The 27,524-nt window shown below is 46.9% G+C and overlaps 2 protein-coding genes and 1 long non-coding RNA gene across 4 annotated transcripts in view; 2 read left to right on the top strand and 1 right to left on the bottom strand.

The window, feature by feature from the left end:
• Positions 1-465: 465 nt before the first annotated feature.
• The window catches only part of LOC135913224 (innexin inx2-like), a 378,125-nt gene continuing 351,066 nt past the window's right edge, over positions 466-27,524 (top strand). For both annotated transcript variants that reach the window (XM_070533439.1, XM_070533438.1), the window contains exon 1: positions 466-753. The gene's annotated coding sequence lies outside the window, so the exon portion shown is untranslated. The remainder of the gene's footprint in view (positions 754-27,524) is intronic.
• On the top strand, positions 6,406-8,759 carry LOC139055474 (uncharacterized). The gene is made up of 3 exons (XM_070532991.1): positions 6,406-6,879; positions 6,951-7,158; positions 8,371-8,759. The coding sequence occupies exons 1-3, from the start codon at positions 6,406-6,408 to the stop codon at positions 8,757-8,759; spliced, it is 1,071 nt and encodes a 356-aa protein (XP_070389092.1).
• On the bottom strand, positions 16,585-20,005 carry LOC135913203 (uncharacterized). Its single transcript, XR_011511665.1, has 3 exons — positions 19,970-20,005; positions 17,673-17,729; positions 16,585-16,673 (listed from the first exon to the last, which is right to left on the bottom strand). It is a non-coding gene; the product is annotated as an uncharacterized lncRNA (long non-coding RNA).

The raw sequence follows: 27,524 nt of genomic DNA, 5'->3' as shown, positions 1-27,524 counted from the left end.
CGTTTATTCAATAAAAATACTTCGCAATATGTCACCGATTGATAGATTCGTGCAATTCCCATCACTTAGCATCTCACTGAAGTGACAACGCGAGTAGGCCGTGGACATGTTGCGTTGTGCGATAAAATGATCGGTCACAGCAAACAAACATAATTCACTCAAGGCGTTGTGGCTTTCTTTGGATCTTCTGAGCTGAGCGGGTACAAAGCGCGACACGATGAAAGAGCAGGAAGCGCTACGGTCGCCCACGTCTTTTTGCGCTTTCACCTGGAAGACAGCGATTTACCGTCGCTGTGGGATCGTTCGCATTGTTTTGGTGCGAGGCAGGGAAACACCTCTCGCGTCTCGCAAGGCACGAGCGTCGCGTGCTTAAAAGGCGAGTTGCTTGGCCTTTCCGAACAGGTGCAACCGGCACGCGCGCATATGCGGGTCCTCAGGGTAGAAGCGCGCCGAGAAGTCGTGCGTAACGCCGGAGCAGCTGCGGGCTGCCCGTCACGTGGCCGCCTCCGCGACGCGCCTTTGTGTCGTCGTGGCGCGCAAGTTTCTCCCTGCCGCGGCCGCTTCCACACGGGTCAAAATCGTCATGTCACACGGCGGTCCCTACGGATCGGGTCAACGACGTCGCGGCGTACCGCGCTGGAATACTCGCTCGCGTCGAGAGCAGCGACAAGCATATTGTTTACAAGGGCGCCGCAGACTCCACAAGCTTCCCGACACCCACTGTGCGACGCTGCTTCGAATCGAACAACTCCGGTGAGCAACGTTTCACGCACCACGTGTTCGCACGGCGTGACCGCACGGGCCTGCGCTTATCGGGGAAGAGAAGTGACGTGTGCAGTTTCCGCGCTTCACTTAAAGCATTGTTGCTTTGCTCTAGTGCCTTAGAATGGCCTGGAACCTGAACAGGAAATTCCTACTACAACCTTAAACACGCGAATAAGAGGTCCTATGTGGACTACCGCCACAGCTTTCAGTCGTTACAAAAACGACAATTTCAACGACACAAATGTCAACTACTTTCAGACTCTTCCTTTGATAGTGTAACGGGGATGTTGCGATTTAGGGAATTAAATGAATTGCCATAATTAGTTGTAGTATTGGTCGCTGATAAGATAAAAGAGCCTCGCTTCCCATTTACATACGTGTTTCTAAATGCATTTTCTCAACGCATATAACTTCCTTTGCCTTTGACTGCCCGTTGTATTCGCAAAACAATGCTCAAAGATGTCTGGATCGACCATACATTCGAACCTTGCTACAGCTCTGCTACTGGAAGCAACGTGGCGATCAACTCTGATGAAAAATTGTTGTTACGCTTTAGCATCGTAAGCAGCTCGTAATCCCGATGTTACGGAAATTCACCAAACAATATCTAGAAATTAGTGGCGATGAAACTGTCATGATGTATTATATAGGAATCTAAAAAATTGGTTGGATGAAATACCACTCGAATGCTTGACTTCTTTAAAACAACACACGCAGTTTCTATCAGAACATGAATTGAGTGAATCGAACATGTTTTAGTGCCACAGGAGCACATATTATATGTGACCTTATATATGTTCTGGGGATATTGGCACCGCTAAAATATAAAAAAAATAAACATGAGCGCTACTCCGTTTACAGATAAATGTAAATACAATACAGTTTTACCGGCGAAGCCAACCACTTGGTGCTGAAATAGCAGATGTACTTTTCGGACGTGAAATAGATAGAAATAATATTCGCAACCAAAAAGAAAAAAAGACACGCTGTTGCACGCAGATCGAATGTCTGTGTGTGGCATGACTGGACAGACTGTTCTATATACAGAGTTCGAGAAGGGCCCTAAAATAATTAGCCTTCTCACTTTCTTTATGTCTGAGCAAACTACGAATTAAAAATACAAATTATTAATTGATCAGGGTTGTGTTCGTTATCCTTGCCTTTGTATGAAGTCTTGTTTTCGCGCTACCAAGAATAAAAAATGGACTCGACCACCTAACCACCCTCCTTCCTAGGTAAATGACTAATTCGCGTTTTCATTTTTCATCAGCTAACCCTGGGCTCTTGGTTGCCCTATGTGCCGTGGGCGTGCTCCGTACAAAAACGGCAATGTGTTTCGCATCCTTTGCAACAGGTCTTGGGCTCGTGCCACTCACGTGAAAAGTAAGTTAGCTTTGCCAAACTCGGAGCTAAACTGTCCGACTTGGCGACAATGCGTGGACGGCGATTTGGGCCGGTTGATTTGCTTTGCCATAGGCCTTAAGAAGTTAAGCAATGAAACAGATGAGGTGCAGAGAGCCTACTACTGACGCCAATGGACTGGTGGCTGCTCAGTGAAATGCAAATTAAATCTGTTCCGTGGTAGCTTAAGGATGTCGTGAGTTTAGTGACAATCTTCAAAAACATTAAACTTTTACTGTTATGTACTGCCACCTGCTCGCTTTACTCGCAGATATCAAAGAAAATATTCAATCCTGCCACGATGAGCCTTCAGGAGCACACCTCGGTTTATCTCGCATACTGGAAAGAAATCAGGGGGAAATACAATGGGAAAATCCTTTTAGCTGACGTCGCGCACCATGTCCGAAACTGTTGGCATTGTCATCGATGGAAGACACCAATGGCCATGCCGGCTGAATTATTGGAACCGATCTAGCGACAATGGAAGCGCTTGCATCTGTTCACTACGTACCTCGTCATCGATGCCTGGTCTACCTTCGCGAACGAAGAGATCATAGTGGTGTGCGATCGCATTACCTGAGTAGACAGAAGTCAAATCCCTTCCAAGTGGTATTTCTACACGAGACACTATTATGTTGTAAACTCAATCACGGGAAACAGCGCACATGGAGGACTCATCACCGATTACGATGTTTACAGCAGCGCTCACGCACGAACTTGTGCTGCACGAACTAGCACAGGAGGGATATCCGCCACCAACAGACCAACAGACGCGTGCAGCGTTTGAACAACAGTAGAGATGCTCGCAGCACGGCCAGAAACAGGGAGAGTTCAGAAGGCACCTTCGTCGAGGATATGTTATGTTTGAGCCGATGTTTCGTGTGAGCTCGTTCCTATGGGGTTCATGATGTATGGTAAAATTGCGGTGAGTGATGTAACGAAAGCATACAATTCACAGACTTTTCGTAAATATCATGCAAATATCTCCTGTGAATTGGGCGAAAGTTGCAAACAAATTAAAGTAACTGGTAAGGTTGTTGTTTTCTTCCAACTATTATTTATCGGCATTTCAAGTTCTTGCTACCGGACGACGTACATTATTTATTTCTTTAACATTGCGTGGCCGTGTGACGAAAAGCGACCACACATATTTTTTATCCAGCAGCCAGTGAAAGCTCATGCGCTTCTCGAATGGCAATCATATCGAAGTCCTCGTCCGATAACGAGATCTTTCAGACATAAAATCCTCAACAGTCCAGACCACTTTTGCCTCGCTTCAAAGAGGATAAGACAAGCAATGCAACTTGATAGAACATAATAAATAAGATGGAGCTGTATCGGTTCCAGATGCCTTAGAGATGGAAATGATCTCAATCGACAACAAATATATAATAGTGACGTAGGAGCAGTTGCACAGGAAAGGTAGTTGCAACGACAGAGGAAGGAATGGCTGTTTTGTCATCTGCGCTGGTTAACAAGGAACATCTAAAAAATGTCCTATATTCAAGCGACAGTAATTACAACCTTGCTACCGCTCTCTTTTGGGCGACTCGACAGCCACACGGCAGGACGCGCCCTGCAACAGGGCGTGCACGCTGTGGTGGGAGGAAAGGAGTGCCTCAATCTTGGTACTCGGAAAAGGTCGGTCAGAAGAACGGTGTCCTTGGCGAGCACCAATGAAAGCTTCGCTCAAACCGATGCGATAATCGCCCCTACGCAGAACATCGGCATACGTGGGCGTCTTCACTGTTGTTCGACGACCCAATGAGCTGGGGAAACTAGTTATGGCTATGGTAAATATAAAAGCGATAATACACTTCCATGTGGCACGTCGCAAAATGTACGGACTTCCTCACTCAAAGTTTCTCCAAGATCAGCTTTAATGCCAAGGGTGACAGCTCCTAGCCTCCGTTTAGAGCTAGCCGTCGTCGACCCCACGTGACGTCGCTCTACTAACCTATTGAAATTAACCTGCCGAGGCTGACGAGGCCGCCTTTGACGAAGATATGTCCTCCTATTCAAACGCTTGCCAGCCTTTCGGAGGCACCTTGTCCCTGTTCATAACTTTTATACACATCCTTCGAGGAACTTCTTAGTTCAAGGAATGTCAGATCGCAGAATCTCAGTCCGACAACTACAAAATTATACTCAATGCAATATGATTGACACCACGATTGAAACAAAAAATTTTATGCTAGCGCATGTAATTGTTTTATAGTTATACAATTTAGAAAGACCTCGAATGGTATTTCTATTACTTTGAACTCTTAAACAGCCACATTTACACCTCGCCCTTTCTAGTTCAGGCATTGCGCTTTCAATACTCGGAGGTTTCACTATCCAACCATCACGAGTTACGCCATATCAATGATTTCAGTGAACTAACATCACATTGTACAAAGTTTAACTCGCGCTAAACGACACGCACCATCGGACACTCACACATAGGTACAAGCTCTTGCATACCAAATGTGTTTATTTCCCAAACAAAATGCATAATACTCAAAGCTTTTGATGCCATGGATTACCAAGCAGAATTCTTAATGTCACGGCTTGTTCAAGCCTTTCGTTGGTACGTCCTTTGACATTGAATGGCTATGCCAGTGTAAATTAACATGCGCACAAACGACAACGTCTGGTGCACAAAGAAATGTTTTCATGATGAGAGTAGTCTGCAAATTGTGTAGCATAATGGTGAGGAAGCAATGCCCTTCAGAATTGACTTCTAGGCTTTGACGCACAGTTTTATGCAAGTGCTCATCTTTGGCCCAAGTGGATATGACAGCGATAGTGATTACTATCGAGGTTCGCCAGTTAGTAAGGAAGTTCGAAGGTGCTCTAGTGAAGTCGATGAAGTATAATGTGTTCCTGTGTGATATGGGGTTGAGAATTGGTTGCTTGAACAGTAAAAAAGTAGCAGTTTCGTCTGAAAGGTGAAACGCCGATTGCGATAGCCAATTGATAGATAGCTACACGAAGTAAGAATAGTAGTTTTATCGGCCGTACAAACTAGTAAACATTCGCTTAGGAAGGAAGCACGCTTAGGAAGCACTGTATCGCGCTCCCAGGTGTAAACGTGAACACATCTCGCTCGATAAAGGCAGAAACTCGCTGCCAGAACGCTGCAGTTATGCACCGTGGTTGTTAAGTGGCTTTCGTGTTGGGCTGCTAAACACGAGGTCGCGGAATCAAATCCCGGCCATGGCAGTCGCATTGTAATGAGGGCGCACGTTATTATTAAGCGCATGTTAAAGAACCCTAGGTGCTCCAAATTTCAGCAGTCCCTCACTACGGCGTGTTTCATAATCAGGTCGTGGTTTTGGCTCATAAAACTCCATAATTTATTATTTTTAAAACGTTCGAGTAAGGAATCGTGGCAGCAGCAGCGGGCGAATTGGGGCATCTCTCGCTTCAACGCGAACGAAACCTCGAAAGGCTTCCGAAGCTACGCGCACTCGGCAAATATCGCTTGTAAGATACGGCGCCCGCACGGCCGAGCCGTAAGCCCTCGGCTGAAGGCGCCTCGCCTAGGGCGCGAGTTCGAGCGGCGCTCAACGGCGCACACTGCGCGATTTTATCGCAATTTTAACGGAACCTCACGGCAACGATGGCAACGCGCCTGGAGTGTTCGTACAATCGATATCGCAATAAATTGTTCTGTGCGGCAGCGTTTCGAACGAAAGCGTCTTCGACCAGGGGCTAGGTGTCACGAGGATCGAATGGGAGAACGCTGCCGTTATGTACGAGCACCGGTGCTATTAGACAGTTTTAGCAGAACGTTTTTGACGGTCCGCTCCGCTCTCCCGTTCCCGCTCACAGTTAGCGGAGCGGCGGTCGAAGAATCAGTTTTAGCGGAGCGCCCGGCTGCGTCTGAAAGGCATGTATGGGCATGTGCTCGCCTGACGCGCCACCTTGCCGCAGAAGGTAAAACCGCTATAAACATAATACTCAAGTTGTAAGAATTGCCGCAATAAAATAATATATTTGGAATTACCCAAATGTCTGAAGGCATTTCAGGCAATACATTGCATTTTCATTTTTTCTCTCTATATATAATCCTTACATTAACAAAGCCGTTACGCTGTGTAGTAGCCAAGGCAAGGTCTTTTGCTCTTTCAGTACACATGGTCCGCATAAACGTGCACACAAGTGACAAGCGTGTTCATCTCTGTTCACCTCTGACACGTCCGCTGTTCTCCCAGAGTTTAGGTGTATCGCACTGCTAGAAAACTGCAAGACATGACAACACGGCAGAGCATCTTGCAAGACCCGGTGCTACTAAATCAACTTAATTGGAGGGACCTAGAGGACATTTTGCTGTGTGAAGTTTTTGGCAGCACACGGAGAGACCCGCTTTCGGCCAACGGACTTTTGAACATGGATACCATGGACGCTGGCGTTTTCAGATCGTATTTTCGGTTTGAAAAAAACGACATATCAAGGCTTCATAATGCCTTGAGGATGCCAGCTGTCATCAAAACAGCTCAACGAGTGACTGTGCCAGGAGAGGAGAGTTTGTGTATTACGCTACGCCGGCTCTCGTACCCCAACAGGCTGTGCGATCTGGAGCGCCTTTTTGGGAGGCATTATTCAGTTATATCATCAGTGACGAATATCGTTCTTTCGCACATCGAAAGCAACTTCAAACACCTTTTGAAGGACGTTAACAGTCACTCCTGGCTTGACATCCCTACCTTGGAGGAATTCTCACAGGTTGGTATCAGACATTTTGGTTCGTGCCCGTCATTATTTATTTATATTTTTTTCACACCTAAACTTTGCAGGCCGTGCATTCCAAAGGTGCACCCCTGGATAACTGTTGGGGATTCATCGACGGCACCGCGAGGGCTATCTGCCGCCCGTCGACTAATCAGAAGATGTTTTTTTCCGGGCACAAGCGCACCCATGCAGTAAAGTACCAGTCGATCATGTGTCCAAACGGCATAATCTGCCAATTAAATGGACCGTACTTCGGCAGCCGACATGATGCAGGTGAGTTGATCCAACAGAGACGAGAGTTCCTATTCGCAAGTTGTTACTAGACGTGATCGACGCAGCCGTCATGTTCAGTTACATGCTCATTGGCATAAATGCATTCACAATATGTAGATCAAGGACGGTACATTTTCAGTAAGCAGCAATTAACGAAGGTTAGCAAAATAATACATGTGGTAAAGTACATAAGCAAGAACATCAACTTGTCGTGCAGCCTTGAAAAACCTTGTATTGCTCTTTCTGAAAAAGTTTCTGTAAAATATTTTTCTCGTGCCAGGAATGAGAATGCCCTGGATTACGTTGAGCTAAAATTCAACAGTTTTCAAGGCTCATATGTTTGTAACACATGTATTTCAAGAAGGTAATAATTATGCTAAGTAGGCAGACAAAAACAAGTACGTTTTCAAGAAATATCAAACTACTGTACGGCAACATTTTAAAATATAACTCTAAACTGTTTAGAAGGGAAGGGCACTTAAACAAATAATTTTTCATAATTTGTAGCAACTTGTGGCAGGGCAATATTATTTGATAAAGCAAATGTAGCTATACAATGAGTGTGTATGAATGTATGCGTGATAAAATGAGAAAATTGTAGCAATGCTGAATACTGAACGAACTTTAATTAGGGCTCTCATGAGAAAACCAGTTTATTTCCTAACGACTGAAGCAATTTGAAAATAAAAATTTTTATTAAGACCTGCGACAACTCCTGAGAACATTCTATGGTTAACTTTTTTATTTCAATCTTGCTTATCAGTAATTGTAAATTCAATGCAAATACATTTTACAGGGTGTGTAACTGTCACATTTGTGAGGAGTAATTAGTTTTGTTAAACAAAATTCTGAAAAGGTGCAAGCAGTGCAGGTTGTCTGCCGCGTTGCACACGCTGCAAGGTTCAAGGGTGCACTGCACCATGTCAGCACCTTGCCTTGCACCCCATGCAATCGAGGACCCAATTGCAGGCGGCACAGCTGTACTGCAGAGTATAGGGACCTATGTGCAGAGAAACTTGGCTGAATAGGGATAGACCTGTAGGTTGGTTTACCTTGTGTACTTTGAGACGGCACAGATAATAACATGCAAAATATACAGCTAGGTGATGCAACTGATAAAACAGTCTACTATTGCCTATTTTGTCTTGGTTGCAGCGGTTTTGGGAGATGGCATCATATTCTGAGTGCAAAAACCACTTTGTGATCTTGCAGGTATACTCCGAATAAGTAGGACCTATGAAAAACTAGAAAAACTTGTCCAGGGCCACAGCTATTGCATCTATGGTGATCCTGCATATCCCCTGAGGCCACTGTTGCTGAAGCCCTACAGCGCAACATCTTCTAGTGGGCACCAGTTGCTATTCAACAAGCAAATGAGCAAAGTGCGCCAAGCTGTTGAATGGGGTTTTGGCAAGATTGCTGGCTTATTTGCATTTGTTGACTTTCGAAAAAATCAAAAACTGTACCGCCAGAATTTGCCGCAAATGTACAAAGTAAGTGCCCTTCTGGCCAACTGCCACACCTGCCTCTATGGCTCACAGGTGTCAACTTACTTTGGTCTTGAGCCACCAGCCTTGGAAATGTACCTGAATTTGCGGTGAAATCACCTAGCCGAAAGGTGAGATGATGGGGTACGTGCTCGAATTCTGACTGACGTGCCCAGTCAAAATGCTCTGCTAGCAGCGTCGACTGCCGAGGATCTGAGGATTACCTATATTCAGGCACCAGTTATATTCAGACTGGGATACATAGCGCAACAAAATATGACACAGAGACAAGCAGAACTGTATGGTGATGTAACTGATGTACACAGGACGAGCGCTGAGCGCTCGTCCTGTGTTCTGCTTGTCTCTGTGTCATATTTTGTTGCGCTATGTATCCCAGTCTGAATATAACTGGTGCCTGAATATAATCCCCAGATCCTCGGCATTCGACGCTGCTAGCAGAGCATTTTGACTGGGCACGTCAGTCAGAATTCGAGCATGTACCCCATCATCTCACCGCTCGTCCTGTGTTCCGCTTGTCTCTGTGTCATATTTTCTTGCGCTATGTATCCCAGTCTGAATGTATCCCACCAACACACCCACACTTCTTCCCCACCAGTTATATGTCCAGCTGTGGTGCAGAAGGGCTGCCGATTGGGCAAGTTGGAGTTCCATGGTAACAATAAAATTCAAACAGTGCTAGACGACAGGACCAGAAAGAGGAGGAGACAGACACAGCGCTGAACTTACAACTGATTTATTTGAAGTAAGAAGTCAACATTTATACATACAAAACCGGGCACGCATGTGCCCGGTCATACATCGATGATCAGATACAAACTCCGGACAGCCAACATACGCACGCGTTGTACCTGCCTTGCAATCTACCCTTTATGCAGCAATGCCATTTCTTTCGCTGACAAGGTTAAAGATGTTTTGCTAACGCAACTATTAGATTTTCTGATGATATGGAATGCTTCAGTGACTTCTCTGGTAGCCTTGTCACTATGAAAAAATAACAATTGTGTATCGTCAAACAAAGGTACGCATTTACAAATACTGCAATGCTTTGCCAGGTTAGTGTCTTTTTTGTCCAATGAATTGGCATGCTCCATTAGTCTAATATTGATGCAACGGCCTGTCTGGCATATGTAAGTTTGACCACAAGATAAAGGAATTGGGTAGACAGCGCCCTTCTTGCAACTGATGTACTTATTGACATGATTTACCTTGCATGCAGCATACCGTTTAAAGCCTTCCTGCTTCCTCTGGAATGCTGCCCCTAATTTACCCAGCTTCATCGGAGCAGAAAAAACTACCCTCACACCATACTTGGCCCCTACCCTCTTAAAACGATGTGACAACGCGTGCTTATAAGGCAGACAACTTTTTTCCCCACATTTTCTTTGGGCTGTTACGAACATTTCAGCGTTTTTATAATCTTATTAGCACCAGCCACAATTACAGAATCTGGAAAACTGGCCTCTCTGCATCTCTGGCCTTGGACCATCAGGCTACTGGACATTTGATGAGTACACGATTTTTTGACAGCCATACCAATACATCCTGTTACAATTCCGAATTTAACAAGCTTAGAGTGACAAGACGCGTAGTTTACAAGAGGTTTTTCACTCCTGGGAGCGTATCGCCAGCATACATGGTTAGACAAAAAGGTCAAATTCAGATCTAAGAACTGCAGGTCGTTGCTGTGTGGGATCTCATGTGTGAAGCTCAGTCCAGACCCATGCTTAGTTAGAAAAAACATCGATTAAGTCAGGTACACATTCAGCACCCTTAGACCCAACTAAAATTAGGAAGTCGTTCACGCATCGAACAATTCGAATATACCTTCCATTTAAGTCCTTCTCTACTTTCCTGTCAACATAACTTAGAAAAATGATACTAAGTATTGGGGCAATTTTGGCACCAATACACACCCTCGACTTTTGCTTCAATACTTTGTCTTCCCACATTACATGGGTATTCTCTAAATGAAAGGATAAACGTTCCATGAAAGACCCACTCGAACTGCCAAAATTATTTTGGAATGTGCACTCATCGTGCCCAGTTTTGTACGCATAAATGTTGACTTCTTCAAATAAATCAGCTGCAAGTTCAGCGCCGTGTTTGCCTCCTCTTTCTGGTCCTGTCGTCTAGCGCTGTTTGAATTTTATTGTTACCAGCTGTGGTGCCCAGCCAGCATGAAGTTAATTTGCCTGATAGGCGTGTAACTGAGCCGACTGGTTCTATGTAGGCACCTTCACGACAAATGACTGATGTGTGTAGTCCCTATGCTTTCTCCAAAACACCTAATGCTCATGTCTTTGAGCCTTCGTGCTCACATGCATCATCATTATCATCAGCCTGGTTACGCCCACTGCAGAGCAAAGGCCTCTCCCATACTTCTCCAACAACCCCGGTCATGTACTAATTGTGGCCATGCCGTGCCTGCAAACTTCTTTATCTCATCCGCCCACCTAACTTTCTGCCGCCCCCTGCTACCCTTCCCTTGGGATCCAGTCCGTAACCCTTAATGACCATCGGTTATCTTCCCTCCTCATTACATGTCCTGCCCATGCCCATTTCTCTTTCTTGATTTCAACTAAGATGTCATTAACTCGCGTTTGTTCCCTCACCCAATCTGCTCTGTTCTTATCCCTTAACGTTACACCTATCATTCTTCTTTCCATAGCTCGTTGCGTCATCCTCAATTTGAGTAGAACCCTTTTCGTAAGCCTCCAGGTTTCTGCCCCGTAGGTGAGTACTGGTAAGACACAGCTATTATATACTTTTCTCTTGAGGGATAATGGCAACCTGCTGTTCATGATCTGAGAATGCGTGCCAAATGCTCCCCAGCCCATTCTTATTCTTCTGATTATTTCCTTCTCATGATCCGGATCCGCCGTCACTACCTGCCCTAAGTAGATGTATTCCCTTACGACTTCCAGTGCCTCGCTGCCTATTGTAAATTGCTGTCCTCTACCGAGACTGTTAAGCATTACTTTAGTTTTCTGCAGATTAATTTTTGCTCACATGCAGTTCTTCACAAATCTGCGTTCCCAGCCGTGTCTAAGGAGCGCGTCGATGAATCTTCGGATTCTTTTGAATCTTGTTCGCTGCCCCGAGTCGCCTGACAGGCGCTTCAGTGAGCTAGAAAGCTCAAATTTCAAGTCTTTACCTCCGCCCCCTGTTTTGCCTGGTGGGTGCTTAGCTGAACAGCAAAGCTCAAAAGTAACTTCGGAGCCATTGCTGGCACCTATAACGGGACTTACATGGCAGTCAAGAAGGCGGCACCAGAAACCACACCACTTTTATAATAATGTTTCATGTGTTCATAGTTCCTGTTATTCCTTTGCATTTCTATGTTACATACCTGGACAGGTGTGCAGATATTTTTTTGGGGCTGCTGTGCAGTTCATTGCGTTCTTAGTATTTTCATGTTTGTTCTATTACAGTGCGACTATGGACATAAGTTTGCACTTTCTTGTCTTTATCTGCTTCGCAGTGCAGTTGCAACATAATTTTCTCGTTTTGCGTGTTTGTATTTGCATTGAACAAAAAATGAGTGCTCTATTTTGTCACATTTCTTTTTGTTCTACAAGGGGGGAGAGTTGGGAGTTACTTTGGCATTGTATAATGTACACCATTAACGAATGTATAGTGATGTTCCTTCCCCTGTCTTACTTTCAAAAAAGAGGGAGATGGTGTTTTTTCGGGGCTTCGGTTTCAGAACTGAAACCCCAATATAAGACTATGCTTTGCTATAAAAAAGCTTACTGCTTTTGTTGTTCATTGCTCAACCATGTAAAAAATGAATGTATGTCACTAGAACGTGTTTCCTCGAAAAATTTGTGCTTGTTGGTGTATGATAGAATTGCAAAAAAAATGGTTAAAGGAACAAAAAAGGGATTTTAAACATCAGCTTTATGCACGAAAATGTTTCAAGGGTTCGTTTTCCACAGATTTTTAGTTTGTCCCCTCCAAACTTTTGTTCTTGTCTTCTTGTGTGCACCTTTACTTTTTCTACCTTGTGCAGCACTAGTGCATTCAGAGAAGGACTTTGGCAAATGCTTTGGGAGACAATTTTTTAATTGTGCGAAGGCCACATTCCAATTCAACTTGTGTCATCTGTAAACAAAAAGGGGTTCTCTAATGCGGACTCAGCTAGCTAACCGCGCACTTGGCTAAAACACTAGCTCAGGCCGACAGTGGCCCGCGAATATGCCACTGTGGGCCAGAAAACGCGACGCAAAGCAAGGCTCACGCGTAGACTCGTCCCAAGCGGCTCCCACGCAACAAGGGCGCCTCGCGAACTTGGGGGAGCAAGCAGACACACAACCTTTCTCTTTGAAATGCAACTTTACTCTCTCCGACACAGGCTACTGTACACCGCCAGGGTCGTAAAACGCGGGACTCGAGGCGGAGGGAGATGCCTGCGGTCAGCGAAGGGGGGTCGAACCAGGAGTGGCGACGAGGCTGCAGGCATGCAGCCCGCCGTTTGTGGGACTGTCTCCTCTATGTCTTCCAGGCACCTCGATTTCTTAGAAAAACAGGGTCTTGTAGTGAAGGCGCGGTGTTCGTTGCTTACACTCGACCATCCTGCACGATCTCGTCCCGAGAGAGTCTCGTCATTCTCACTCGCTGTTCGACGCCAATTTAAACTGTTTCATCTGGCTTACATGGGCGCTCGTAACATGGTCTGGCCGCGTCGACACCTTCGATATTCGTAGGTTCTAGATGCGATATGTGTCTGCAGGCAGCACCTCTGTAACAATGTGCGGGCCTCTGTGTTTAGGTTGCGTGTTCGTAGGCTGTCCTGTGTCCTTAACTGTTTGTGGCCACGGAGGCGGCGGTAGTCGATCACCCTCTTGTATGCGCAATCCTTTCTTCTGTGCAAGAAGAACAGGGCTGCTGTACTGGAAACTACTGTCACGGATTAATCCACATGATTTCAGCTCATCAGTAATGTGCTTCAGTACCCGCCTTTCATAGTAAGAGCTGCGGTATGGTGGCTGGAAAACCGGCTTGCTTCCAGGGAGCTCCACGATTTTCATTTCAGCAATGCCGGTGCACCCCAGTTCTTCGATTTGCACTGCACAACAATTATTATGCTTGTTAAGCAACACGCAGGGCTGTGTTTTCTCTTCTCCATAGACGATCGAGCCAACATTACTGTCACTTTGGCTTATTAATTGCAGCGCATGGGCCTCCTCATTGGCAGTCAGTAAAACTTGCTCTGGCATGTTGCAAGGAGCGGGTGTACACTTGAGTTTATTACCTTGCTTCATGGGCAACTTGACGTCGCTGTAGTTCGCAACCGGGTCACTGAAAACATCAGGTTCATCAAGGGAAGGCGTTCCCGACACAGACAGAACCGTCCGAGGGGCAGCCTCAACGCTTTCGCGACCCTTGACGACCTCTCTGTCTTTCCAATTCTGCAACAAGACCTGCCAGCTCTTGTGCTTCCCTTTGGTTTAGCAAATGGGCACACCCACCACTACGGACCAGAAGAAAATCGGGCAAGTCAATCACATCCGTACCAATGATGACGTCCGGTCCAACAAAGGCGTCGTCACTGACTATGTAAAAGTGGACGGCGGGAAGATCAACATCATCGACGTGCACCCTTAAGTCCAGTTCGCCGAGGGATGACCGCTGTCCACCCACACCGCGTATGGCCGCTCCGGGAGGTACCGTAAGCTCCCTGTTCGGCTGCACGGATGGCGTCAGCTTGATCAAGCTCACATCGGCACCCGTATCGAGAAGAGCGGCATCCATTTGCCGTCAATGCAAACGCTTTTGTACAACCTCTTTGAAGGCGTGGTGCGTACAATATTGGTCACGTTCTCTGAGCGGCCCTGATTCGGACAAAATTTCGCGCTGTGCCCATCGTAATTGCACTTCGTGCAGTGAAGTGGCCGCCGTGGCTCAGAACACTGACGCGACAGGTGGCCTGTTTTTTAGCAGTTGTAACAACATACTCCGTCCGCGTGTCGCACTCCTCGCACGGTACTGCTGCGTACAGCATCGTCTACTTCTATTGACGAAGGAAATGGCTGGTGGCCACTGCTCGGTCGGCTTCGGCTGCTGAATCTTTGTGCCGATGGGAATTGCTTTTCGTGGCTTTCTGTAAAATTTTCATATGCTTTGATAGCTTGAAGCAACTCGTCCACACTTCTGTAGCTTCTGTCCCGCAGCGCGAAACTCAATTCAGTCGACCAGAGACATCTGACAATCTCAGTAATTGTGTCCGGCAGACTTAGCTTGACCCTGGTGCACATTCGTTGCTTTTCTCTGACGTACTTCGTCACCTCCTCATCACGACTTTGAACTCGTTCGGCCATTCTCCTCCATAAGTCCGGCAAGCTTTCTTCAGTCACGAAAGCTGATTTAAATGCAGTTTCGAACTCTTGCCACGACTGATGCCTTGTTGCTGACGAGATTAGCCAATCCTTAGCGGGGCCCTGCAGCTTGAGGTGAATTGCAGTTAGGCGTTGTTGTTCAGACCAGTTAGCTAAGTCCGCAATGTGCGAAAATGTTTCCAGCCAATCTTCAGCACTGATTTGGGCGCTGTCCCCGTTAAAGCTTGCGATGGCGGTAGAGGGGTCCGGACTCACATGAACAGTTGTCGCTGTCGAGGGCGGATTCATCCTCTCCATCATGCGGGCCATTGCAGAGAAGGCCTCGGTGAGCTGTCCCAAGATCGCGTTGCTCGGGCCTGAATCCGGCTGGAACAACAGTGTTGAGGAAGCAGGAGTAGAGCAGCCAAGCTCCCGAATTTCCTCCTGCAGTCGCGAAAGCTGGGCGACTTTTTCTTGGAGCTGGTCTGGTGCGTTGCGATCATTGCGTTGCCTGCTGTCTCGTTGGAGCTCGGTGGCGCTTGTCACCTCCTCAGCAGCGCGCGACTGGGCAGCAAGACGTGTGTCGTACGGATGTTCGCCTTCCTGGCTCATCTTGACGGGCTTGTTGGGATTATCCCACTTCTGAATGTAAACAAAAAGGGGTTCTCTAATGCGGACTCAGCTAGCTAACCGCGCACTTGGCTAAAACACTAGCTCAGGCCGACAGTGGCCCGCGAATATGCCACTGTGGGCCAGAAAACGTGACGCAAAGCAAGGCTCCCGCGTAGACTCACCCCAAGCGGCTCCCACGCAACAAGGGCACCTCGCGAACTTGGGGGAGCAAGCAGACATACAACCTTTCTCTTTGAAATGCAACTTTACTCTCTCCGACACAGGCTACTGTACACCGCCAGGGTCGTAAAACTCGAAACTCGAGGCGGAGGGAGATGCCTGCGGTCAGCGAAGGGGGGTCGAACCAGTGGTGGCGGCGAGGCTGCAGGCATGCAGCCCGCCGCTTGTGGGACTGTCTCCTCTATGTCTTCCAGGCACCTCGATTTCTTAGAAAAACAGGGTCTTGTAGTGAAGGCGCAGTGTTCGTTGCTTACACATCATATCTAGTGTGCCTGTACTGCCATTGTTGAAGTGACTGAGTGTCGCTAGAGCAAACACGTCTAAGCAAATAATAAGAAGTGATACTTTTGTAAGAAATCCAGTATCGAACTTGGCGGCATGCCTTAAAGAGCCCCTAAACCCATGTTACCTCAAAAATTTGTTGTTCAACAGTGTATCAACAACAGCAAAGTGTATTGCTGCTGTGTTCATAAAAAATTTTTGGCACAGTATCCTGTGTACAATGTGCACTTGAAATGTTAAGAGTGGTCTAAGGGCCTTTTAAGAAACATTACAGTTTGAGCAGTGCACTGTATGACAATGAATGTGTACCGGGTTGCTGTGTAGAAGTCTCCACACTTTGTTCACAAGGAAGCAAAAATAAAAGTGAATTATGTGACTCAAAGGTCACAGCACATGGACTCTGTGTACTCTGTATTGTAGAACAATTTATTGTGCTCAAAGCTAAACAAACTTTCATCACAGGTTCGGGCGATTTTCTTTATCGACACGTCTCTCGAGGTTTTCCAGCCGTTCCAAAAGCTGCTCTCTTTCTTCAGCTCGGCACTGCACTTCATACCTGTAAAGGTGTGAATTTTTGAAGGATGAATAGGTTGCATTTTTCAAACAGGCTGATGGCGCTCACGCATAGATGCCTTGCCAGACAGTGTTGCTAATTGAGCTATTAGGTCCATTCGATTCGCCTGCACCATTCCGAACCAGTTCACGGCAGTTTACGAACAACACAACACTCGGACAGCAAAGACTTGTTGCAGGCCTTATGTTTTGGCTAACTAATGTGCAGAGTGCATAAGTTTGACGGTCTGCTGTTATGATCGGCTTTTCAGGGTAAATACACACCACATTCGCATAGTTGCATCAGACGCAAGTAAGCAGGGCTCTAACAGTACTTGCACCTCTGTCCTGCACTACTGTGACCCACTTGTACACCTTCACCAAGTTGGCATCAACATTAGAGGGTGCAGGAAAATGTTGAACCAATCCTGCAACATTGCTGTACAGCTCAAGTGAATGTTAGGATGCAGCACCTCGTAACTAGTTCAGGTGGTGCAGGCGAATCAAACGGACCTACTGACAGTGCTTCGAAATGCTTGAATATCTGTAAACATAATTTTTAGTATTCAAGTTGTTAATGAGCACACAAAAAAATCAGTTTCTTGCTCCACATAAATCAGCTTCACTGAGAATTGACTGCTCCACACCGTAGCTGCGCAGCGACGCGAGGCAGCCCTTGTGCCAATATTTGAGTGGAAGAGATCAACGCTTCAACGTGCACAAGCTGTCCTGCACTGTGTACATGTGTGGCCTGGTCTTCATGGCCGAGTTTCAATGCTCTACATTGTGTGCGCATATTGCTACACATCTTAGAATTAGGTTGTCTGGCAAACATGCTCCCTGCTGTCATATTCCACGTATCCTAATATATACATTCCTGTGTGTCAGGATATGCAAAATGGGCTTGTGCAGGAGTATGCCCACTCTAGAACATGACAGTGCACCACCACCGAAAGGTTGCATTCCCATGCTCAGGAAAATGAGGTACTGTAGTTGTACATACCGTACACAATGAGAAGAATATGGGTATCCAAAGCGATAGACATTTTTTTGGCCACATCTGTACATAGAAACATACAATGAATGAAGACAGAAGTCATGGTGTCATCATCATCATCAGCCTATTTCATGTCCACTGCAGGACAAAGACTTCTCCCTGCGATCTCCAATTACCGATGTCCTGCGCCAACAGATTCCAAATAGCACCCGCAAAGCTCCTAATTTTGTCACACCATCTAGTTTTCTGCCGCTTCCAATGCGCTTCCCTTCTCTTGGTACCCATTCTGTCACCCTAATGGCCCAACGGTTATCTAATCTTCGCATTACATGACCTGCCAAGCGCCATTTTTTTTCTCTTAATGTCAAATGGAATATCGTCTACACCCATTTGCTCTCTTATCCAAACCGCTCTTTCTGTCGGTTAAAGTTATGCTTAGCATTCTTCGTTCCATCGCTCTCTGCGCAGTCCTTAACTTGTTCTCAAGTTACTTTGTCAGTCCCCAAGTCTCTGCCCCATATGTCAGCACCGGTAAAATTCACTGATTGCATACCTTTCTTTTCAATGATAACGGTAAGCTTTCAGTCAGGAGCTCATGATGTCTACCCAACGTGATCCAGCCCATTTTTGTTCTGCGAACTTATTTCTCATGGTCAGGGTTCCCTGTGATTAGTTGACCTAGGTAAATGTATGCCTTCACGGACTCTGGAGGCTGACTGGCAATCTTGAACTCTTGCTCCCTTGCCCGGTTATACTCATCATTATCTTTGTCTTCTGCTTATTAATCTTCGGCCCCATTCTTACACTCTCTCTGTTAAGGCCCCCAATAATTTGTTGTAACTCGTCTGCATTGTTGCTGGATAGAACAATGCCTTCGACAAACCGAAGGTTGCAGAGATATTTGCCGTCGATCCTTACTCCCAAGCCTTCCCAGTTTAATGGCTTGAATACTTCTTCCAAGCACGCAGTGAATAGCCTTGGAGATATTGTGTCTCCTTGTCTGACTCTTTTCTTTATAATCAACGGGACTGACTGATGGAATAGCACAGTGTGGTATAAAGGTTATGAACAGGGATAAGTGCCTCAGAAAGGCTGGCCAACGTTTCGATAGGTGGACCCATCTCCATCAAAGGCGGTCTCGTCATCCTCGGCGTGTTAGTTTTAAACTGTTAGTAGAGTGACATCACAAGCGGTTGTTGTCGGTGGTGGGTGGTTGTAAAGGGAGACTTCAAATCGAATGAGCGTTGTCACTTGACATCTGTAAACGTGGTTTCTAAGACGAGCGGACTAGAGTGAGAGAGTCGGAAGGCGGGGAGAAAGAAAAAAAGAAAAACAAAACCGACACCAAGAGGGAAATGGAGCAAGAAAGGCATGGGAGGGCGTTGGGGAAGCAAGAGGTTAGGGAGATTCAGGGTGTCGTTGGCTGCATGTTTTTGTGGCACCAGCCAGCCAGCCACCACCTACTACAACCGCACGTGACGTCACTCTAGTAACCCTTCAAAACTAACACGCCGAGGATGACGAGGCCATTTTTGACGAAGATAGGTCTACTTATCGAAACGTTGGCCAGTCTCTCTGGGGCACTTATCCCTGTTCATAACCTTTACACCACAATGTTTTTTATTGGTATCTTCTCACTTTTCTTGTGTCGAATTAAGGTGGCTATGGACTCTCTGTAGATATTTTGCATGGTATTTATGTAAGCCGTCTGTACTCCTTGATTATGCAATGCCTCTATGACTACTGGTATTTCTACTGAATCAAATGCTTTTTTGTAATCTATGAAAGCCATATAGAGGGGCTTATTGCACTCTGCAGATTTCTCGATAACATGATTAATGACATGGATGTTATCCATTGTAGAGAATCCCTTCCTTAAGCCCGCCTGTTCCCTTGGTTGACTAAAGTCCAGTGTTGCCCTTATTCTGTTGGAGATTATTTTGGTACTGGGAGTAAGCTAATGGGCCTATAATTTTTCAGATCTTTAACCTTTCCCTTTTTGTGGATTAATATAATGTTTGCATAATTCCAGTTTTCTGGGACACTTGCAGTAGATAAACATTTCATATAGAGAGCCACCAGTTTTTCAAGCATTATGTCTCCTGCGTCTTTGATTAAGTAGAGTGTTATTTCATCTTCTCCTGCCGCTTTTCCCTGTTTCGTCTCGCAAGGGTCTTGTGACCTCATCTCTAGTCATAGCGTAATGGGCACCAAAAGGAATGCAGAGAGGGAGGAGATGGACAACCTAGGTTATTCATCACTACTCCAGATGAAGATACCTGTGCAATATATACCACATGTACCTGTGCTTTTCTTCTTCAAAAGCGAGCTTCCGTTCGTCATAATCCAGCCTCCGCTGTGCCAGGGCCAGTTCTTCTTTGCGGACAGAAAACTCGTGCTCCTCCCGTCTGGCCAGGAGCTCCAATCCAAGTTCTTGTAATGCTCGGATTCCTGTGGAGGCGGCAAAAGAAAACTGAAAATTGTTGCTGAGGTTCTAAGCAGTATGAATATGGGCAAAACTATACGGATGCCTCATATTAACTCTTTAACCCCTAATCCCAGGCTGTGCTCGTCATGGGAGGTTGTATCAATATCGCTAATGACAAGTCAAACTCGTTCAGCTCGATGTTGTGCTGCTCCCACTGCCAAAGACGAGTTACAATCGGCATTGAAGGAAAGCTGCCCTTAAGAGCAGTTTCTTTTTTTTGTTAATTATAACGACAAATAAATCAAGTAACACATTTTCAGAGTGAGCATATTTAACAACCTTTTCATTTCTTTAGCGATGCATTTACCTATGCAGCGACTGGCAACTTCATTTAGCGCCGCTGACTTGCCCAGACAACAACATTCTGTCATGTGAACACCAACAAAACAATGTATATGCAAAAATAAGCTTTGGAACACGTTTTTCAAGTTCGCTTGTGGTAGCTCTTTTAAAACGGCAAGCCAACGGGAACCTCATTGATGGCTATTGCTCTCCTGTGCCATATGTCGCAGAAAGCAGTTCATGTTGGCCAGTCTTCTATCTCGTGTGGAGGTCTGTTCATGTACCTCTCATATTCTTCCACTGTGGGCAGAACAATCATCCAATGAGAAACAAGTTTCTTCAAAGATGTGAAAAAACTGACAATGCACCGCAGTAGTCGGAAGTCTTTCACAGGTACCTGAACATCTCTCAAGGCTCTATAGGATTTTTTCGTAGGCAGTGGCTTGACAAGCTTCTCTTAAACAGTACTTTACATTATAAATTCTCCTATGATCCCATGAAAGCATGTGATTACGTGAGCACGTGAGCAAACCGAGCAGACTTGCTCTACGTGTACTCCCGATTCAGTTTGCAATTCCTGCGGATCGCCCCCTCGCTGCGGATCGCCCACTCAGCTCAAGAAGCACCATTCAGACAGACAACACACACCGACGCGAGTTTATTCTTCACGCAAGTACTAATCCTGAAACTTGCAAGGTGACGGCCGTGCCCAGCTAAGCCTACTCGCGATCGCCGAGCCCTGCTGCCTGAGGCTCCGCACCTCGCGCCTCGTGCCTCGAGATCCACGTGCACGCCGGGCCGCCCGACAACGGCTTTTTTAAATTATTTTTCTCTCTTCAAACGCAGCGGCAACCTAGCATTATGGAAGTTGACCGAACTAACTCCATAACAGGAATAACAAAAAATGAAGCAGAGATGAACGACACGGAGCCGACGTTCGACAGCAACAGCGGAAAAACACTATGCAAGACCGGACCGCGGATGATGGTACTAGCGCGACAACAGAAGATGAAAGAATACATGGCAACGTCGAAGACGCAGAAGGAGTTCTCATGCGAACACAGCACGGGGCAGAACACGAATGATGGAAAACGGCAAGCCCCTCAAAAGCCATGGGGCCACAACAACGCAAGCAAGCCACGGCCTCACTTGCCAACGACCCCACCGCTACCAGAAAACCATTACAAGATTGTTGACAGACCTAAAGCTTGTGTGAAAGTGTCAAAGTGGAAAGACGGAGTGATAGCAAGAGGATTAGCGCAAGCATGTGGAGTCACACCCCAGGAGCTCTACGCCAAGGTGATCATACAGACACAGTGGCAACAAAACTTAATTCTGGCAAGTACCGAAGAAGAGGATCGCGCACCTAAACTAGCAGAAATAACAAGCATCGAACTAGGAACCGCAACATACAAAGTCGCACCTTACCTCAAGCCAATTCCGGGCACTGTACGTGGCGATGTTCACGGAATAGAGGAAGGCACCACCGACGAGCAGCTAGTAGATCTACTAGCAACCACCAACAAGTGCAAAATCCTGTACGCTAGAATGCTGGGAAGATCGACGTCGGCAGTGATCACATTCGAGGGCCCGCACGTTCCGTTCTACGTTAAAGTTGGATGTACACTCACCCGCTGCAGACCTTACCGAAAGTCAGTGCAGTACTGCAGATCTTGCGGGGAGATAGGACACAGACAAGACGTCTGCCCTAATCCAAACGATGAACTATGTGACAACTGCGGAGAAAACAACGCTGATCCAAATAACCACCAATGCGAACCGAAATGTAAGCTCTGCGGAATGCCCCATGAAACGGCGAGTAGAGACTGTCGAAGGAAGCTGAAACCAGCCCCGCCACCGTTGAGAGCCAGGGAGCGGTCAAGATCGAGACAGAGACGCTTCTGGTACCAGGCCAGCGTAGTATCTATCAACGAAAACGGGCACATGATGACCATGTCACCATCGCCACAGTCACCGAATGAGGCCGAGCAGACAAAAAGATCCAGATCCAAGTCGGGATTGCGATCGAGGGAAAGACAACAGAGCGTCCCCGGGACAACGGCAACGGGCGTGGAACACGACAACACCCAGCTCAAGGTAAGCTGGGCCAACGTCGTCAAAGGGCACAATCAAACGTCGAAGGAAAATAATGGCTTTCAAACCACAAGACACTCGAGGTACGAAGACACAATAATGATTCTCCGAAGACAGAACGATGAATTGAAGCGAGAGCTAGAACAGCAAAAGAAGAAGACACAAGAGAAGGAAGCCAGCACAGAAAAACAGCTCGAATACCTGATGCGAGAAATAGAACAACTACGGAGAGAACAGACCCAGCAATCGCAAACAACCCTACCGCGGCCTTCATGCCCACCCCCACCACCATCACCAACACGACCAGAGCCATCAACACTGTCGAACCAAGCGGTGATAACCCAGAACGACCTCAAGACACTTGAAGACCGCATCAACGCCAACGTGACCGTCATGATAGAAACCACACTGTCCACAGTAACGCAGGTTATGCAAAACACGGTAACACAGATGATACAGACTGGCTTCCAATCTCTCAAGGAAATAGAGAACCAGATTCAGGCTCTACAGACCAAAGTGACACAATCCGGAGAAAGTTTCAGTCAACGCATTCACATGCTAGAAGAAAGATATAATGCTCGCAAGAAACCTAAGTAGCCTGCGAGAGAAGCCAAGATAATGCAGACCCTCAGCGAACAAGATGGCGAGGCAAACTAAAGAGGAAGATGACTACAAGCAACACCCACGGCTCAAAATTTGGCAATGGAACTGTCATTCTATCCGAAGAGAAGCAACCTTGTACAATTCTGCAAGCAGTTTGACCCAGATATTATAGCCTTACAAGAAACCGAAGCAGAAGACTTCAAGGTCAGTGGTTACCTTACTCACGTCACTGATGGTAAAACGAGGACAGCAATCCTGACCAAGAAGGGCATCAACACTCAACGACACGACATCCAACACCGCATCGAACACACCCTCGTCGAAATCGTACCCGAGAAAAAACAGCAGCAAAGCCTCTTTGTGTTAAACGTGTACAGCCCACCAAAGGACCACCAAAAGGATCTAGACAAGCTTATGAGAGAGGTGAAGAAGCTGTGCAAGGGTAACTGGCTCATAGTCGTTGGAGATTTTAATGCTCCCCATGTGGCCTGGGGTTATGCGGCCTCAAAAAAAAAAGAAGACGTGCACAACGTAGCCCAACAACACCTCCTCACGCTACTCAACGACCCGCAGACACCCACGCGCATCGGCAACAGTGTATCTAGAAACACCAGCCCCGACCTCACATTCATACACGGACTCAAACAGTATGAGTGGAGCTGCATGGACGAGAATCTTGGTAGCGACCATTATATAGTGCAAACGATCATTCCGCACCACAAAGCAATGATGAAGATAGGAAAAGCCAAGATCACGGACTGGCAGGCCTTTCGCAAAGATGAGAGCGCCATTAATGCGACGATAGACGACATAAAAATATGGATCAGAGGAGTTGTGGAAAGAGCCGAGAAGCATACGAGGACAATCCAGCTGTCGCAAATCACCCCCGTGGTTAACCCGCACTTACTCCACCTGTGGGAGGCGCGGAGGGGTCTCGCCAAACGCTGGCAGCGTAACAAGTGCAACCGGAAACTCAAAATTCGAATCTCTAAGCTGATCAAGGAAACGCAAGAGTACTCTGAACAACTTGAAACAACGAACTGGCGCGAAACATGTATCAAGCTTCAAGGTACCTTAAGCAGCAAGCGCACTTGGGCGGTGCTCAAGACTCTCCTATCAAAGAAGGAGAAGAACGCCGCAAAACAGAAAGTGCAGTGACTCATACACAACCACCCGGGGAAAGAAGAAGACATTATCAAAGAAGTGAAGGAGAAGTTCCTCGAAACATAAGCGAAACATAACTGTAGATTCGCACTTCGACGAGTATCGAAGCAACCCAAATATAGAACTGGATCGGCCCTTCACAGAAGCAGAAATCGAGAGGGCCTTGAGCAAGCTCACCCGCAACACGGCGCCGGGGTACGACAGAATAAACAACAAGACACTCCGGAACCTTGGCGGACCCTCTGTAGATGCGCTCTTAAAATACATCAACGAGTGCTGGCAACAAGGTAAAGTACCACCGGAATGGAAACATGCCGAGGTAACCATGATACCTAAAACCAACAAGCCCATCAGCGTGCAGAACCTTCGACCTATATCCCTAACCTCGTGTGCTGGAAAACTCTACGAGCACATGGTACACAACCGCATGATCGACTATCTCGAAGACAACGAACACGTCCCAAGCACTATGTTCGGATTTAGAGCTCACCTGTCCGCGCAAGACGTGCTGCTGCAAATCAAGGAAAAAGTCATCGACAAGCTGGACACGCACAGCAAAAGAGCCATCCTCGCACTTGACGTGAAAGGGGCTTTCGACAACGTGTCACACGAAGTCATACTGCAGCACCTCAATGTATATAACTGCGGTGAAAAAGTATATAATTACATCAAAGATTTTCTGAAAGAACGGACAGCCACAGTGGGGATAGGCAACTTAAGCTCTGAGAAATTCGACATAGCGCGAAAGGGGACGCCACAAGGCTCCGTCATTTCGCTGATGCTATTCAATCTGGCGATGAGCTCACTACCCAAGCAACTGAAGCAAATAGAAGGGATTGGTCACGCAATATATGCTGACGACCTCACCATCTGGACTACGGGAGGGTCAACAGGTAAACAGCAAGACGCTCTGCAAGAAGCGGTTGACACTACGGAAAAGTACCTGGAAGCATGTGGACTGACGTGCGCACCTGAAAAATCGGAGCTCTTGGTGCTAAGAAAGCGCACAAGAGGCCGACAACCGCAGCAGATACCAGACCCGGTAGTAAAGGTGGGAGGCATCATGATTCCGCAGGTTGCGACGCTCCGCACCCTCGGACTCCTGATTCAAAAGGACGGGGCCGGGGGAGCAGAGTTGGAAAAAATTCAGAGAACAGTGCAACAAATAACCCACCTTATCAAAAGAGTGACGAGCAAAAGCCACGGACTCAAGGAAGAAGACTGCACGAAAATGATACAAGCGCTGCTCAGGAGCATCGTCACGTACGGGACCCCATACGTTGACATGAAGAACAGTCAACGAGACAAAGTAAACGCCCTCATCAGAAAATCATACAAAATTGCCTTGGGTCTGTCCCCCTCCACGTCTACAGCGAAATTACTCAAAATGGGAGTCCACAACACGTGGGAAGAGCTCGTGGAGGCGCACAACATCAACTAACTGGAGAGACTAACCCCCGTATTCAGAAATGCAACTTAAGTTGAAGCCCATGCTTGACTTGAACTAAGTGACTCCTATCATGAACATGCCGAAGGAAACGCCGGGAGCGTCTTTGGTCACGTTAACAACAGGCGTCACCAGAATCAAGTCAAGCATGGGCTTCGACTTAAGTTGCATTTCTGAATACGGGGGTTAAGCTGACAAAGTCGAGGATGAAAGGCACCTACCTCAGCGTATCCCACACGAGATCAGAGACAAGCTACACATAAGTACCATTCCCAGAAACATGCATCCCGAGTACGACAAAAAAAGGAGACAGGCGAGAATACAGGCGCTCAAGCGCATACTCGAACGCACCAACAGCAAAGAAGAAAACGTTAGATATACGGATGCAGCTGCGTACAGTACCAACGACCGATTCGCAATCAGCGTGGTCGACGAGAAGGGCGAACAACTTACAGCCACATCCATACGTGCCAAGGACGCGAGCACTGCAGAAGAGGTGGGCATAGCCCTGGCCATCGCAACGTGCAAGAAGGCCATGGTTACCGAAGTTACGGACTCGCAAGAAGCATGCAGAAGGTATATGAACGGAAGGATTGGAAAGGTAGCACTTCAGGTCTTGAACAACACTAAGATAGAAGCAGCACAAATCCTCTGGACACGAGTCTCACGGGGAACCAGGCGGCGCACGCCGCGGCTCGAGATCATGCACGCCGAGCCATCTACGAGGCGCAGAGAACACGTACCAACGACTGTGACGAGGATGATGAACGCATATCCAAGAAGTACTCGGATATCTTGGCGCACTACAGGAAGCAGAGGTGTTGCTACCCGCCCGCGCATAAGACGATGAGTAGGGACCAAGCGGTAACCTGGAGAAGACTACAGGCTGGAACCTACCCACACGGAACACTGCTGCACGCCATGTACCCAGGCATCTACGGGCGAGATTGCAAGTTCTGCCCGCCGGACACGCCCAACACCTTGCGCCATATGGTGCTTGGATGCAGGAATAATCGAGAAGCACCACCATCATCGCCACAAGGTGATAACATGCAGAAAGAGGCGGATTTAGAAGAAGAATTAGAAGACCAGCGGGAGGCTCTGCTGGTGACGCAAGACCCTGACAGCCAGCTGCGGTTGGTGAACAGGGCTCGGGCGGCGGCAGCGAGCCATGGCTACCTGGACTGAGGAGGCCACTCACCTTTGGGCTCAAGAAGCCTGGTCTCACAATAAAGTTTATTTCTCTCTCTGTGATCCCATGGCCTGTTTATGACTATGTTCTCATACTTTTATAACCTTGTATACTCCTATGGTCCCATGGCTTGTTTATGCCTGTGTTCTCGTACTTTTGTAACCTTGTAGACTTTGGCAGTGTTTTGCTATTTGATTACCTTTTTTCTTTCCTTAGCTACAATTCTGGGATAGCTGGCCCTTTCTGTGGTGAAACTCCCCATGTTCCATATCAAGAGGCAATGCACTACATTAACAGTAAAAAAATACAGTATGACCATTCTCTGAATACCTTAAAAAAAGAATGATGCATAAGAAACCATGCCATATGTGGAAAAAAAAATGCATGTAGCACTATTGATGTACTCTGATGAGTAATAACAGGGTAAATGATTGTCCTCACCTCGTGCAGTTCCTGGAACGCACTGTCGCTTGCGTTGAGGTTGCTGCTCAGGTGTTCCGATATTGCCGTCATCCGAGGCATCCTCCATTGGCCTGGCATCCGGAGGTGCAGGGGAATTCGGCATAGGGCATTCGTATACTGGGGATT

The sequence above is a fragment of the Dermacentor albipictus genome, chromosome 2, assembly GCF_038994185.2.
Source record: "Dermacentor albipictus isolate Rhodes 1998 colony chromosome 2, USDA_Dalb.pri_finalv2, whole genome shotgun sequence".
NCBI lineage: Eukaryota > Metazoa > Arthropoda > Arachnida > Ixodida > Ixodidae > Dermacentor > Dermacentor albipictus.
Note: the sequence above shows the minus strand (reverse complement) of the source record. Positions and strands in the feature narration are given on the sequence as shown.

What these genes read in the sequence shown, in the direction of transcription:
- LOC139055474 (XM_070532991.1), top strand. Translation starts at nt 6,406, where the DNA reads ATGACAACACGGCAGAGCATCTTGCAAGACCCGGTGCTACTAAATCAA. An exon ending in CCTTGGAGGAATTCTCACAG is followed by an intron (nt 6,880 to 6,950) that starts GTTGGTATCAGA and finishes TAAACTTTGCAG; the next exon opens with GCCGTGCATTCCAAAGGTGC. An exon ending in CGGCAGCCGACATGATGCAG is followed by an intron (nt 7,159 to 8,370) that starts GTGAGTTGATCC and finishes GTGATCTTGCAG; the next exon opens with GTATACTCCGAATAAGTAGG.